This window comes from Bombina bombina, chromosome 6, assembly GCF_027579735.1.
Source record: "Bombina bombina isolate aBomBom1 chromosome 6, aBomBom1.pri, whole genome shotgun sequence".
NCBI lineage: Eukaryota > Metazoa > Chordata > Amphibia > Anura > Bombinatoridae > Bombina > Bombina bombina.
The window spans coordinates 363,525,071-363,542,297 of NC_069504.1; the positions used below are offsets into that span (position 1 = coordinate 363,525,071).

The following is a 17,227-nucleotide window of genomic DNA, read 5'->3' on the forward strand; positions in this document are numbered from 1 at the left end:
GTGTCTATACCGATTTGTAACCCTAGTATAATTAATACACAGCAAAGTATAGCCTATGTATAATCAAATGATTAACATTAGAACAATACAAAAAGCAGTTCCATTTTTGCGTAAATATAGTGGTGCCTTTGGTCTTTACTTCTTTTTCAAGATAGCAGCATGTGTGAACAGATTTGGCAAGGAACGGTTGTGAGCATAAGGTATCTAGTGTGATGTGTGAAAAGATTTCAGGAGGAGCAGGATGTGAGCATAAGGTAACTAGCAGTATAGGACAATAGAGTTACTAGTGACATACTGTACATATGTAGAGAAAAAGAGTGGAAGTATAAATTGGATGGTGAAATACACTGCAGAACAGCAGGGTGAGAGTATCAAGTGGATGGTGAGATACACTGCAGAACAGCAGGGTGAGAGTATCAAGAGGATGGTGAGATACACTGCAAAACAGCAGGGTGTGAGTATCAAGTGTATGGTGAGATACACAGCATAACATCAGGGTGAGAGTATCAAGTGTATGGTGAGATACACAGCATAACATCAGGGTGTGAGTATCAGGTGTATGGAGAGATACACTGCAGAACAACAGGGTGAGAGTATCAAGAGGATGGTGAGATACACTGCAGAACGTCAGGGTAAGAGTATCAAGTGTTTGGTGAGATACACTGCAGAACAGCAGGGTAAGAGTATTAAGTGTATGGTGAGATACACAGCATAACAGCAGGGTGAGAGTATTAAGAGGATGGTGAGATACACAGCATAACAGCAGGGTGAGAGTATTAAGAGGATGGTGAGATACACTGCAGAACATCAGGGTGAGAGTATCAAGTGTATGGTGAGATACACTGCAGATCATCAGGGTGAGAGTATCAAGTGTATGGTGAGATACACTGCAGAACATCAGGGTGAGAGTATCAAGTGTTTGGTGAGATACACTGCAGAACAGCAGGGTGAGAGTATCAAGTGTATGGTGAGATACACAGCATAACAGCAGGGTGAGAGTATCAAGAGGATGTGAGATACACTGCACGTCAGGGTGAGAGTATCAAGTGAATGGTGAGATACACTGCAGAACAGCAGGGTGACAGTATCAAGTTTATGGTGAGATACACAGCATAACAGCAGGGTGAGAGTATCAAGAGGATGTGAGATACACTGCAGAACATCAGGGTGAGAGTATCAAGTGAATGGTGAGATACACTGCAGAACAGCAGGGTAAGAGTATCAATTGTATAGTGAGATACACTGCAGAACATCAGGGTGAGAGTACCAAGTGAATGGTGAGATACACTGCAGAACATCAGGGTGAGAGTACCAAGTGAATGGTGAGATACACTGCAGAACAGCAGGGTGAGAGTATCAAGTGTATGGTGAGATACACTGCAGAACAGCAGGGTGAGAGTATCAAGTGTATGGTGAGATACACTGCAGAACAGCAGGGTGAGAGTATCAAGAGGATGGTGAGATACACTGCACAACAGCAGGGTGAGAGTATCAAGAGGATGGTGAGATACACTGCAGAACATCAGGGTGAGAGTATCAAGTGAATGGTGAGATACACTGCAGAACAGCAGGGTGAGAGTATCAGGTGAATGGTGAGATACACTGCAGAACATCAGGGTGAGAGTACCAAGTGAATGGTGAGATACACTGCAGAACATCAGGGTGAGAGTACCAAGTGAATGGTGAGATACACTGCAGAACATCAGGGTGAGAGTACCAAGTGAATGGTGAGATACACTGCAGAACAGCAGGGTGAGAGTATCAATTGTATGGTGAGATACACTGCAGAACAGCAGGGTGAGAGTATCAAGAGGATGGTGAGATACACTGCACAACAGCAGGGTGAGAGTATCAAGAGGATGGTGAAATACACTGCAGAATATCAGGGTGAGAGTATCAAGTGTATGGTGAGATACACTGCAGAACATCAGGGTGAGAGTATCAAGTGTATGGTGAGATACACTGCAGAACATCAGGGTGAGAGTATCAAGAGGATGGTTAGATACACTGCAGAACATCAGGGTGAGAGTACCAAGTGAATGGTGAGATACACTGCAGAACATCAGGGTGAGAGTACCAAGTGAATGGTGAGATACACTGCAGAACATCAGGGTGAGAGTACCAAGTGAATGGTGAGATACACTGCAGAACAGCAGGGTGAGAGTATTAAGAGGATGGTGAGATACACTGCAGAACAGCAGGGTGAGAGTATCAAGAGGATGGTGAGATACACTGCAAAACAGCAGGGTGAGAGTATCAATTGTATGGTGAGATACACTGCAGAACATCAGGGTGAGAGTATCAATTGTATGGTGAGATACAATGCAGAACAGCAGGGTGAGAGTATCAATTGTATGGTGAGATACACTGCACAACAGCAGGGTGAGAGTATCAAGAGGATGGTGAGATACACTGCAGAACATCAGGGTGAGAGTATCAAGAGGATGGTAAGATACACTGCAGAACATCAGGGTGAGAGTATCAAGAGGATGGTGAGATACACTGCACAACAGCAGGGTGAGAGTATCAGGTGTATGGTGAGATACACTGCAGAACATCAGGGTGAGAGTATCAGGTGTATGGTGAGATACACTGCAGAACATCAGGGTGAGAGTATCAGGTGTATGGTGAGATGCACTGCAGAACAGCAGGGTGAGAGTATCAAGAGGATGGTGAGATACACTGCAGAACAGCAGGGTGAGAGTATCAAGAGGATGGTGAGATACACTGCAGAACATCAGGGTGAGAGTATCAAGAGGATGGCTAGATGCACTGCAGAACATCAGGGTAAGAGTATCAAGAGGATGGTTAGATACACTGCAGAATATCAGGGTGAGAGTATCAAGAGGATGGTTAGATACACTGCAGAACATCAGGGTGAGAGAGTATCAAGAGGATGGTGAGATACACTGCAGAACATCAGGGTGAGAGTATCAATAGGATGATGAGATGCACTGCAGAACATCAGGGTAAGAGTATCAAGAGGATGGTGAGATGCACTGCAGAACAGCAGGGTGAGAGTATCAAGAGGATGGTGAGATACACTGCAGAACATCAGGGTGAGAGTATCAAGAGGATGGTGAGATACACTGCAGAACATCAGGGTGAGAGTATCAAGAGGATGGTTAGATATACTGCAGAATATCAGGGTGAGAGTATCAAGAGGATGGTTAGATACACTGCAGAACATCAGGGTGAGAGTACCAAGTGAATGGTGAGATACACTGCAGAACATCAGGGTGAGAGTACCAAGTGAATGGTGAGATACACTGCACAACAGCAGGGTGAGAGTATCAATTGTATGGTGAGATACACTGCACAACAGCAGGGTGAGAGTACCAAGTGAATGGTGAGATACACTGCAGAACAGCAGGGTGAGAGTATCAATTGTATGGTGAGATACACTGCAGAACAGCAGGGTGAGAGTATCAATTGTATGGTGAGATACACTGCAGAACAGCAGGGTGAGAGTATCAAGAGGATGGTGAGATACACTGCACAACAGCAGGGTGAGAGTATCAATAGGATGGTGAGATACACTGCACAACAGCAGGGTGAGAGTATCAAGAGGATGGTGAGATACACTGCAGAACAGTAGGGTGAGAGTATCAAGAGTATGGTTAGATACACTGCAGAACATCAGGGTGAGAGTATCAAGAGGATGGTGAGATACACTGCAGAACAGTAGGGTGAGAGTATCAAGAGTATGGTTAGATACACTGCAGAACATCAGGGTGAGAGTATCAAGAGGATGGTGAGATGCACTGCAGAACATCAGGGTGAGAGTATCAAGAGGATGGTGAGATGTACTGCAGAACAGCAGGGTGAGAGTATCAAGAGGATGGTGAGATACACTGCAGAACAGCAGGGTGAGAGTATCAAGAGGATGGTGAGATACACTGCACAACAGCAGGGTGAGAGTATCAAGAGGATGGTGAGATACACTGCACAACAGCAGGGTGAGAGTATCAAGAGGATGGTGAGATACACTGCAGAACAGTAGGGTGAGAGTATCAAGAGGATGGTTAGATACACTGCAGAACATCAGGGTGAGAGTACCAAGTGAATGGTGAGATACACTGCAGAACATCAGGGTGAGAGTACCAAGTGAATGGTGAGATACACTGCAGAACAGCAGGGTGAGAGTATCAATTGTATGGTGAGATACACTGCAGAACAGCAGGGTGAGAGTATCAAGAGGATGGTGAGATACACTGCACAACAGCAGGGTGAGAGTATCAAGAGGATGGTGAGATACACTGCACAACAGCAGGGTGAGAGTATCAAGTGAATGGTGAGATACACTGCAGAACAGCAGGGTGAGAGTATCAATTGTATGGTGAGATACACTGCAGAACAGCAGGGTGAGAGTATCAAGAGGATGGTGAGATACACTGCACAACAGCAGGGTGAGAGTATCAAGAGGATGGTGAGATACACTGCACAACAGCAGGGTGAGAGTATCAAGAGGATGGTGAGATGCACTGCAGAACATCAGGGTGAGAGTATCAAGAGGATGGTGAGATGTACTGCACAACAGCAGGGTGAGAGTATCAAGAGGATGGTGAGATACACTGCAGAACAGCAGGGTGAGAGTATCAAGAGGATGGTGAGGAGCAAGGTGTGAATATATTGTGGCTAGTGCAATAAAGCTGGATATGAGCAAGGTTTTAGTATAATGCAGCTCGGATATGTAAACAATAATATATGATCCATTAGAGGCACTTGTACAAAAAAAAATCTAATTGATACATGTACAAAATGCAGTGAATCAATAATGGAAGAACTTCTTTACTAGTGACTGATATCTCTCAGTTCTATATTAGATTTATTTTATCTGTAGTGAATGTTGTAGAACTATTTGGTAAGATATAATATGTCATCTGCAGCACATGTATTTCTAGGAAGATAGTCCGAAACAAGAACATATTTTAAATGGAGTGGCTCTGTACCTTATTAACACAGTGTATTGTGCCATATTGATAGCTAATTTACCTATGTCTGTTTTTTTAACATATGTAACCTAGAAGTATGTGCGGGCAATCACTATACCAATACCATAAGCAAAGTATCCTTTTAAATAACAGAAACCATAGTGTAACGAGCAAGAGCAAATATTTATTTTTATAGTATATATATTTTGTATTCTCCAGCAGTACAATGCCCACATAAATAACCAAATATAAAGGGTATTAAGCTTGCACTTGACAACAGCTATAATCTGAATGCTCAAACTTTATTAATGAGATACTGATAATGTTGGCAATTTGTGAGTATAATGTGTGAGTTGTATGTGAAATAAGAATTTGTTATGCGCTGTCCCTTTAAACAGAAAATCCTGCCTGCCTGCCTGCATAATGGATAGCTCATGCAATAGACGCTGATAGCCACCATTTAATTTGGCTCAGCATTTCATCCAAAAGCCCCAGAGGGACATGAAGTCAGCTGTACACAAAGAAATAACTTGCCTAACTGTAATTAACCCATATGATACTGAAGAGACCAAATGAGAATCCCAAGCAATCATTAGATATTCTTGGAATCAAAATGAAGTGAGTGGGGGGTTGGGATTTCTGCAAACCAAGAAACAACATCATATCAGAGAAGCATTGTCTGAGAAGCAATACATGTTACAATGCAATACAAAGTGTTCTGGAATTATATAATAAATATATAATAAACACTATAAATATATATAATAATAAAATATATAATATAAATAATAAAGACTAATATTTATGTTCTAAGAACACTAACATTTAGCCAGGCAACTTACAATATTATTTATCATATCTTACTCTAAATAGAATAGAATTAACTTTAAAAAAAAGAAGCAATTTGAATATTAAGCAATATAATACTATATCTATGGAAGAAAGTAAAATGCCACAATATTAAAGGGACATTCAGGTGAAAAATTAAATGCACATAGATAAATTACATACAAACATATTTCCAATATACCTGTATTTGCAAAAGTTATAACTGTTTTAGTGCTAACATTTTTCTCTGCACGTGAATGTGAAGAATAACTAGATATTCTCAGTGTATCAGCATTTTAAGTGCTGCAGCTGCTCAGAGCACCAGTGGGGTTTGTATCATGTCAGTAATTAACAAATTGAGTAATTATTAGATAGTACAAGCACCTTAGACTCTCTGAGCAAGTGCTGTATTTAAAATGCACGGTGCATACTTAGATACACATTTGAAACAACTATAGCTTTTATTAGAAGCATTTTTGCTAATACATGTATATTACAAAAATGCTTCTATTTAAATCTGAAATGTATCCAAGTGTATTTCAATTTTGGCTGGAATGTCCCTTTAAGTAATGCAATTTATCATTTTCCTTAATTTTGGTATTTTCCTTCATTATCTTTCTCTCTATCTGTGATTTTTTTCTATTTGTAGAGAAAGACTAATATCTCATAAACAATATATATATATTGAAATGAATATATGTAGACTATGGCTCTGTTTTGAGTGCATGCCCAAATTCAGCACTGGACAGCTCCTAAAACTTCAACACAAACAGACTGTGAAAACTATTGCTGAAATCTAATTTATCTTGTAGCCAATATATAATATTACTAATTATGGGGTGGGTCACAATCTTTAAAAAAATGTATTAAATTATTTATCTTCAAAACTCCCCCTAGATTTTAAATGAGGATTTTCTGTAGAAAATCATTGGATTAGTTTTTCTAATGTGTTTCAATTCACTCCTACATGTTAATACAGCAAAATATACGGCTTCCCTTTTTTGCATTTAATACACCATATGGGAAGAACCTCTGCATTACTAGAGAGCTGTGTGTGTGCACACAAGTGTGTATACAGATAGACAAATAGACATATAGCTGATAGAGAGAAATATTAATATTTATCAAAGATAGATGATAGAAAGATAGATAGATAGATAGATAGATAGATAGATACATAGATAGATAGATAAACTATTTACCCACACAATTCATTTCCCATCTTGCCTTTTGTCTCTTTATAAAACTCCTTCATTCTGTAGTCTAATCTCATGAATGAGTATAATATCTCCTTCATCCCATATAACCCTCTAATGCCCGCATTTCACCCAAATTTACACCCAAAATACATTCATATTAATACCATGTCACCTACCTCATGCAATACTGTAATCTACATCCATTACTTTTGTTAAATATTGTCTTCATCCCTTCCACCCTAAGTCACCCGATATATCCACTGCATCACCCTATATCATCAACTCTGCATTGCACCACCCTGTCATCTACTCTCTCCAACACCTTTAGCCTATGTCACCCAATCCCCATCATCTACACCATATATTGATTTCTCCATCATCTCAATTCTAATCTACCTGGACTCTCCATAACTTCCAACCAATGCCATTTACTATTTCCAAAACACCCTTAAATACTGTATGTCCTCCTCTATCAACCACATCGCCTAGTGTCACTGTCTCAATCTCCACTATCCTATGTGAACCGATTAAGTCATTCTTCTTTATTTTCCTTCTTTTCTTGTGACACAATAATAGTACTCATTCCATATATTTATCCCACACCATCTTCTATCCCCATCTACTTTGTCCAGTCGCTATATTCTCCTCCCACAAACGTGCTATCTGTACCAATGGCCACATTTTCTTTAATAAAAAGTCACATGTGATCCACAGGGCAACAAGATCTAATGTCATGACTCAAACTTGTGAACTAACAATTTGAATAAGTTGCATAACATTCACCCGGAATGTCCTTTGCCTTATTTATCTGGGACTTTTTTAAAACACAAATGTTACATTCTGCATATCATATATTAATAGCTTCTGACCAAGAGTCAGTAATCTAAAACCCTAGGATATCTATAAAGCAGGAGTTACCTAGTTCCCTGAATAAAATGGCTTCAGAAGTCATTCATAACTGTTTAAAGTTTTAGGGTCCATTCATAACATTCATAATCATAAGATACATACCCATATATAGAACACCTTCCTTGGTCTTCTCTGCAGCTTCTGCTACCCCTTGCTTTGTCTTTTCGGCTGCAGCCACCACCCCTTCCTTTGCTTTGGACAAGCCTTTCATGAACACATCCATTCTGATCTGTTGCAGTCTGCAGAGAGAGGGGGAGAGGCAGCAGCTTAGGATGATATGCACAGTAGAGAGACAGCGCAGGGCTGCAGCCCCTGCAGCTCATTCTGACCTGCTTTTCAGATAGGATGCTACCCGCGCTCAGATCAGATTAGCACATTCCCTACACTAAAGAAAAAGGGCGGAGCAAACCAGATAGGAATGCTATAAAATATCACAGATAAGATTCAAGCACCATGTATATGATTTCACATTAAAGTCCACCAGTAAAAGACTTATAGGTTTAATATCATGATATAATTATTTTACACTATGAAGGCATCATATGGTATCAATATATTTTACTTTATGTTTCAAAAAAATAATTAGGCGTTTACTATGATACATATCTATGTTTCTTCCTAAGCTGCATACTACCTGATGCACTAATATGTGGCAATTTAGTAAATTTTTATATGGGTGTGTGTGTGTATATATATATATATATATATATATTTGTCTTGTGGTGATGTCAATATTATTATTAGTGTAATATAGACAATTTTGAGCAGTAGTAGATGCAACATCATACATTTCTGGGTCATACATATGTTCTTTTTTAACATGTGTGTGAGTGTATGTGTGTGTATGTATGTGTATATATATATATATATATATATATATATATATATATATATATATATATATATATATACACATACACACACATACATACACATACAGACACATAAATATCTGTTAGACAGATGTTTTATTATATTTTTTTTCTTAACGGGAACCATGTAGCCAGCCCCATGTCCTTGAAGCAGTTTTTTTTTTTGTCTCCATTGCGAATTTGCGAAATGAGTGGGGAGGGATAGGGGGAGAGGTATAGGACAGATTCACGTAACCCATCGCACACCTTTAAACAAGCACTGCACATTCATGAGGGGAATATAGAGACGTTATATGTGAGTGAGAGCCTGGCCATTTTATAATACCAGAGATAGCAGGAAGGGTACTATAACTATTTAAGTGTATTCACTCTCCCCTATCATGTGCTTGTACAAGATATGGTTGGATCAAGAGACACCCCAGAATAACAATGCACAACGAGGGGATCAGAAATCTGCTATTTACTCTGATGCAGCTGAAGAGAGCCAATACATTTGCTACTGTGACAGATGTACCCTCCCTCCCGTCCTTTATATTCTGTGTCATGGGATGAGAAGGTTTGATTTAAGTATTAAACGTTTCAGTTACAAAATAATAAAAATAATAATAATACGATCAAGAACAAAAAAGAAGAAATAATTAAATAAACGAAACGTACTCACAGAATCAGACACTCTCCTGTACCGCTAACGAGTCTTGTCCGAAATAAACTGGCAATGAAGAAAATACATATGAAGACGTGATTGTCAGACAAATGGAGCAGATGAAATGTAGTTCCCCAATAAGCAGCTGCTCTCCTACCTTAGCCGGGTTCAGAGGTGAAGGTGTCCCTCTACTCTGGCTGTGATGAGAGGGTCTGTGTGTAGGCAGTGTCAGTGCTACAGAGCCATGGGATGCTGCTGGGTGTCAGTGTTATACCCGCCCCCTTCTCTCAGATGCAGCTATGATGCTTAGGAGTGCTTAGTGTTTGCGTGAGTGCTGTGTACCCCCTTGTGGCAGGAGATCCTATAAGCAGCCAGGAACAGTAATCACAGGCACAGCACACAGCCTCTCTCTTCCCATCCTGCCCCTGATGCTGACAGACAGTGACGACCAGCCTATAGCTATCAGCCTATAACCGCATGTGTTAAATGGGAAGGCAAAGTCCCTCCTTGCAACTCCCTTACCTGACCCTTTCTCCTTCATGCTAGGACGCTCTGTGACCTTTTCTTCCCAGATGATGAGGGAAGTGAGACGTCAGCCGGTTGTATGAACCCTTTTTAGGGTCATCATTCACAAACACAATACAGAATTCCATTAACACACCAGAACATCTTATTATTGGCAATATATAAATAGATGTGAGTGTTGTGTATATTAATGATTTCCAATTGCTGCCTTTGGGTAATATAGAATTAGGGCTGAGATTGAAAAATAAAACAAAAGAATAAAATATTTTCAAAATAAGCATTAGTCATCTTGAAATGTACATAATAACCCCCACCATAATATTGCCCATGTATACATATAGATGATAGATTATATATATATATATATTTATATCTATATACATATATATGCGAGCGATAAGGATTTTTATAGGTATAGATATATATTTTACCAAAATACCATCAGATATATGTAGAAATATGTATTGATGAATCAATAGAACATATTCTGCTATGTAGGAACATTGGAATTTGAAATATTCATATTTTCATGTTGGGTTAGCGCACATGAGAATATTCGATCGGGTTTTCGAGCTATAGGGTGTTAGGTTTTTCCCCCACTTTTTTTCTACGTTGAACCTTATGGGAAATACGTGTATGCACAGGAAATATTGTAAGTTCGCTTTTTGAGCTTGTTGGGTTAGCATGCAAGTGAAAACAGTTTACTTTCAACTCATAATACAAGCGCAACAAGCTTATTTCTAAGCTAATTAGCGCCCCACTTGTAATCTGGCCCTATGTGTTGTAACTAAAAGAGCCGAAACTATTGTTTATTGCAGGGTGTGCTTGTAAGATTTAGCAGCTGCATTGGTTTGTTTAATCAAGACTTATAATTGACTAATTAGATACTATTGACTGACAGCCTTTAAAATAATGGCTGCCCACACAGTGGCAGCTGTGTATGAGGAAGTAGGCTGTGTTCACACAAAACACATCAGATAGCATCTGTATTGATTCCCTTATAGCCTCCTGATTTTAAACTTGTACAACAATAAGCTTATTTTATTTTTTAAATCTTTTATTGACTAGTGGTGAACAATGACACTTGGTCATCCTCTTAGGGGGCCCCTTTTTGAGTTGCATTCTGAGGATCACTCTAGGAAAGGACACTGTAGTATTTAAGAGACATATGTGTATGGTGACATAGAGTGAACAAAGCAATTCCCTGTTGTTCCTCGTTACTGAAACTGTGTGGGGGTGTGGGTGTGGGGGGGGGGGCTGAAAGCCCATATCTCACCCTCATACCACTCAGAGACATGAGAAGCCAGCTGTAAGATGCAGGGGATTATAAAATGCAATAGTCTGCAACATTATTAAAAGTGGTTTATTCCCTTAGAGGGAGGTGGTCTTAAAGAGCCCTTTTCTTCCGCCTAAAAGGGCAAGGGACACCTTATTTGAAAGGGAATAATTGCTTTTTCAAATGAGGGGTCACTTGCTCCCATTGGATAAAGCTGATCACAGATAAAAACGGTGAACATCTGCAACACTAAAAAACAGTTAATTTCAAGTGGTGGAGAAAGAAATTATTAGAGAGCCTCTGTCTCCCCCTCTGATTTAATTTTAGGGTTATGGACTCCTCCTTTCAAAGAGGGAATAATTCAAAATTTTAGGTGATCACCATGCTGCCCTGAGCTTTAGCATATGGGAAAAACATCAGGGAGTTGTATTTTTCCTACCGCCTCGGCCCCGATTCTGCCGCCTCCGCTCCTCTGCCCGTTGCCATGGCCGCCTGTGGTTTTTGTTGGTTCGTCGCAAGTACAGTGAGTGTCACTCTTAACTGACCTGTGCATCCTTCTTGGCGCAAATCTGTGCCTATGTAAGTACCTCCTTTCATTTCTTTTGTGCCCAAGTATAGGTTTTCCTTGGTGTACTGGGTGCTATTTTTGCTACTTGCCAGTGTGCTTTATTGGACTGCCTGCCTGTTATTGAACCCTGCTCTGCCTTGTGACCATTCCTTTGCTTAACCCTTTGATACTCAAAAACATTGGACTGCCTCTCTGTTACTGAACCCTTCTCTAGGGAAAAAGAAAAGCAAATTCTGCCTCACACTATATCCCTAATATGGCTATGACTCCCCAAAAAAACACCTTAATCTCCCTAAGAGTTAATGTAGAAATATAAAACAAGGAGGAGGGGGGGGGGAGCAGCGCTAAGGATAGCAATAGGGTATCTACTATGGAATATATAGTTTGGGTAATACCTATTGACTAGTATAGGCGGACCTCAAATGTGGATACTTAATGTATTAAATAATAAATATAATAAAGTTGAGGGTACAATATCATATATAACAACTGAGTGCAAGTTAGAAAATGGGTTTATTCGGAACAATTCTATATCACAGTAAAAACAATAATAAGGATCTGGATCCTCTACAAATAAAATATATAAAAATCAGAAACTATAATAGTCTATGATGGACCAAGTGGTAAAAGATCTAAAAAATCTGAAAAATCTAAAAACAATGAGGCGAGAAAAATATTAGCCAGCAAAATAAGAAAAAGAAAAAAGAAAAAAAAGTGTCTAAGTGCTGCTTATCCGTTTTAATTCCCAAGGATATAAGGTACGAAGTTAGTGGTGGTAGATAATTATATTCTCCAATGGTAGTGTATATACATAGCATAGTCTTCATTAAGTGATGAAAATATTATTCCGAAAGTGGTCAATTGTGATATTAAAATACCTTATCACCACTGGGTAAGTGGTTTTTAAGTGATTCAATGTCCTGTGTGTCAGTCTGTCAGCTCATATAGCTGTGTGATCACACAGACATCTGTTGCTGTATCTTGGAGTGAGTCTCTGTACAAGTGAATGAAGTCACTCAGTGGCTCCATTTTGAGCCTGTTTCTGGAGTAGTGCTGAGTACTTCCTCTTAACTCGCAGTTCAGTCAGCTGGGAGAGTTTGACCGGGAGATTCAAAAAGTGAACCAATCAGGGTACATCTACACGTTTCAGCTTCAAAAGCCTTTATCAAGAGATACTTAATACATTAAGTATCCACATTAGAGGTCCACCTATACTAGTCAATAGGTATTACCCAAACTATATATTCCATAGTAGATACCCTATTGCTATCCTTAGCGCTACTCCCCCTTCCTTGTTTTATGACTGAACCCTGCTCTGCCTTGTGACCATTCCTTTGTTTAATCCTTTCATACTCAGAAAGATTGGATTGCCTGCCTGTTACTGAACCCTGCTCTGCCTTGTGACCATTCCTTTGCTTAACCCTTGGATACTCAGAACGATTGGACTGTCTGCCTGTTACTGAATCCTGCTCTGCCTTGTGACTATTTCTTTGTTTAACCTTGGATACTCAGAAAGATTGGACTGCCTACCTGTTACTAAACCCTGCTCTGTCATGTGACCATTCCTTTGCTTAACCATATGTGTTTCTCAGCTTGCTTGCTTCTGAGCCCTGCTCGGCTCTGTGACCTTCTCCTTATTAATCCTTTGTTGCTCAGTGTGTTTGCTGTTCCTGTCCTACCTTATTCCTTCAATCCGTTAAATTTAGTTCTTGGATTTTTTCTTATCTTTCCACTTGATGCTGGGATAAGAAGACTACTGGCAAGGATTGGTCTGATAAGGAAATATCCCACAAACATTACATTGTACTTGGGCAATGGATCCAAATGAGGTAACAAGAGCCATCTCCCTTCAGAAACAAATGCTGGGAGCCCATGTCACACATCTTCAAAATCTGGATTCCTAATTGGAGACTATTACCGCTATGGTTTCCTCACTAGTTGCAAGCAAACCTGCTTCCCCTGATACTTCCACAGGTGCTACGCCTTCCTCTTCTGCACCTACCGCTATACCCCGGCTTCCTCTGCCTGATAAGTACGATGGTACCACTGATTGCAGGGGCTTTTGCAATCAGTGCAGGCTGCATTTCCACAATGACCTTCATACCTTTCAATCTCCTCAAGCAAAGGTCACTTTTATTATTTCCTTGCTTAAGGACAAAGCTCTAGTCTCGGTGTCACCTTTAATGGAGCAGAATGTTTAGCTATTGAGTGATGCAGACTCCTTAATTTCCGAACTAACTTCTGTATTTGGAACCCCCTGGTCGCACTTCTGCTGCTGAATTCTCTCTCCTGGATATTCACCAGAATAACCGACCAGTGGTACAATATCTGCACCCTGGCACATGAGACTAGTTGAAATGTCAGTGCTCTCAAGGCAGCTTTTCAGAGGGGTCTACATGATCACATTAAGGAGGAAATCATTTATCGTAATTTTCCTCCCTTGATTACTTTATTACGCTCTGTATCAATTTGGACTATTGTTATCAAGAGCGCCAAGCTGAGAGGAACTCATAGAACCTTTTCTGGTCGTGCTACTAGTATATTGGCTTACAGATCCTCTTCTTCCCCTACTGCATCTCCTACTGCTGTTCAAGAAGAAGAACCTATGGATCTCTCCACCTTTAAATCCTCTGAAAGACAAAGAAGGAGATTATGCTTGTGTTTTCATTGTGGTTCTAAAAAAGCCAGCGCTTAGAGGATAAGAGAGGAGACCCTCTAGGCATGGCCGCTACCAATACTCCTCATTCTACTACAACCGCAATTCCAAAAAAGTGGGGACAGTATGGAAAATGCAAAAAAAAATTCAATTCACCCTGTACTATATTGAAAACACATTATTAACACATTATTTGATGTTTTACTTTGTGAATTTATTGCATTTTTGAAAATATACACTCATTTCAAATCTGATGACTGCAACACATTCCAAACAAGTTGTGACAGGGGCAATTTAGAACTAATAGCAATGTGACAAGTTGAAACAAGAAGGTGATGTGAAACAGGTGAAGCAATCGTGTAATCATAGTATATAAGGAGCCTCCAAAAAAAAAGGCCTAATCCTTCAAGAGCAAGGAGGGCTCAATGCTCGCTAATCTGCCAACAGATGAGTCAGTGAACAATCCAAAACTTTAAGAACAATATTCCCCAAAGACAAAGCTGTAGGATTTTGGGCATTTCACCTTCTACAGTGTACACTATAATTAAAAGATTCAAGGAATCCGGTCAAATCTCGGTGCATAAAGGGCAAGGCAGATAACCACTTCTGAATGTGCGTGATCTCCAATTCCTCAGATGTCACTGTCTCAAAAACCGTCATGGGTCTGTAATGGATATCCTGACATGGGCTCAGCAATACTTTGGTAAACCTTTGTCAGTCAACACCAATCGCTGCTGCATTCACAGATGCAAGTTAAGGCTTTACTATGCAAAGCAGAAGTCATACATCAGCACTGTCCAGAAGTGCCACCATCTTCTCTGGGCTCAGTCTCATCAGAGATGGACAGTAGCACAGTGGAATCGTGTTTTGTGGTCCGACGAGTCAACATTTTAAATAGTTTTTGGAGAAAACAGCTGTTGTGTTCTCTGGGCCAAAGAGGAAAAGGACCATCCAAGTTGTTATCAGCCTCAGGTCATGGTATGGGTGTATGTCAGTGCCCATGGCATGGGTAACTTGCACATCTGTGAGGGCACCATTAAAGCAGAAAGATATGTATACATTTTGGAGCTAGATATGCTGCCATCCAGATGTCGTCTTTTCCAGGGACATCCCTGCATTTTCCAGCAGGACGCCAAACCACATTCTGCCCGGATTACAAGTGCATGGTTGCGTAAGCAGAGAGTGTGGGTGCTAGCATGGCCTGCCTGCAGTCCTGAGCTGTCTCTGATAGAGAATTTGTGGTGCATTATGAAGCACAAAATAAGGCAACGAAGGTCCTGTGCAGACATGCATAATGGATGAATGGGGGAAAATTCTGCTTGCTATATTTAACCAACTGGTGTCTTCAGTGCCCAAACGCTTACTAAGTGTTAATAAAAGAAAAGGTGATGTTACACACTGATAAATAGTCAACTTTTTTGAAATGTGTTGCAGTTATCAGATTTAAAATGAGTGTATATTTTAAAAAATACATTAAATTCACAAAGTAAAACATCAAATAATATGTTAATAATGTGTTTTCAATATAGCACAGGGTAAATTGAATTTTCAAATGACTCTTTTTGTTTGTTTGTTTTTGCATTTTCCCAATATTTTCGAAATTGGGATTGTAGAATCCTGGTACCTATTACACTAACCTTTCTTCAGAGCTTCGTTCATGTACAGGCCTTTGTTGATTGACAGGACCGCTCTCCAGGAGCACAAGATGAAGATAAAAAAACAACAACAAACAACAAAAGAAGAAAACTAAAAAAAGAAAAATTATAAATGCATAAATAGCATAATCAAAAGGGGCCCAACAAAATAACCGATAGTAACATTATTAAAATAATAATAGTATAAAATAAAGATAAAGCTATATTGAAAGTAAATAAAAATGAAAATTTTTAAAAACTAAAACAAAGGAAAATAATTCAGTCCAAAACACATACAATACAGTCCAACATAGGACAAAGCAGGTGCAAATATTTCAGTCCATAGAACAAAGTACTGGATCCTGAAGTCTAGCAATGGAAAAACAGGCAGGGATCTTAACCCCAAATGACAGCAGGATAGGGCTAGTTTTTGGAGAAAACAGCTGTTGTGTTCTCTGGGCCAAAGAGGAAAAGGACCATCCAAGTTGTTATCAGCCTCTGGTCATGGTATGGGTGTATGTCAGTGCCCATGGCATGGGTAACTTGCACATCTGTGAGGGCACCATTAAAGCAGAAAGATATGTATACATTTTGGAGCTAGATATGCTGCCATCCAGATGTCGTCTTTTCCAGGGACATCCCTGCATTTTCCAGCAGGACGCCAAACCACATTCTGCCCGGATTACAAGTGCATGGTTGCGTAAGCAGAGAGTGTGGGTGCTAGCATGGCCTGCCTGCAGTCCTGAGCTGTCTCTGATAGAGAATCTGTGGTGCATTATGAAGCACAAAATAAGGCAACGAAGGTCCTGTGCAGACATGCATAATGGATGAATGGGGGAAAATTCTGCTTGCTATATTTAACCAACTGGTGTCTTCAGTGCCCAAACGCTTACTAAGTGTTAATAAAAGAAAAGGTGATGTTACACACTGATAGTCAACTTTTTTGAAATGTGTTGCAGTTATCAGATTTAAAATGAGTGTATATTTTAAAAAATACATTAAATTCACAAAGTAAAACATCAAATAATATGTTAATAATGTGTTTTCAATATAGCACAGGGTAAATTGAATTTTCAAATGACTCTTTTTGTTTGTTTGTTTTTGCATTTTCCCAATATTTTCGAAATTGGGATTGTAGAATCCTGGTACCTATTACACTAACCTTTCTTCAGAGCTTCGTTCA

The 17,227-nt window shown here is 39.7% G+C and overlaps 1 protein-coding gene across 2 annotated transcripts in view; it reads right to left on the reverse strand.

The window, feature by feature from the left end:
- SNCB (synuclein beta) overlaps positions 1–9,620 on the reverse strand; it is an 88,898-nt gene extending 79,278 nt beyond the window's left edge. The window contains exons 1-3 of one of the 2 annotated variants that reach the window (XM_053719830.1): positions 9,543–9,620; positions 9,404–9,451; positions 7,973–8,109 (exon numbers count right to left, since the gene is read on the reverse strand). In XM_053719830.1, the coding sequence (XP_053575805.1) occupies positions 7,973–8,093 (121 nt within the window). In that variant the 5' untranslated portion in view covers positions 8,094–8,109; positions 9,404–9,451; positions 9,543–9,620. Of the gene's footprint in view, positions 1–7,972; positions 8,110–9,399; positions 9,452–9,542 lie in introns of both variants that reach the window. The other variant, XM_053719829.1, reaches the window with a different exon arrangement.
- Positions 9,621–17,227: the final 7,607 nt, after the last annotated feature.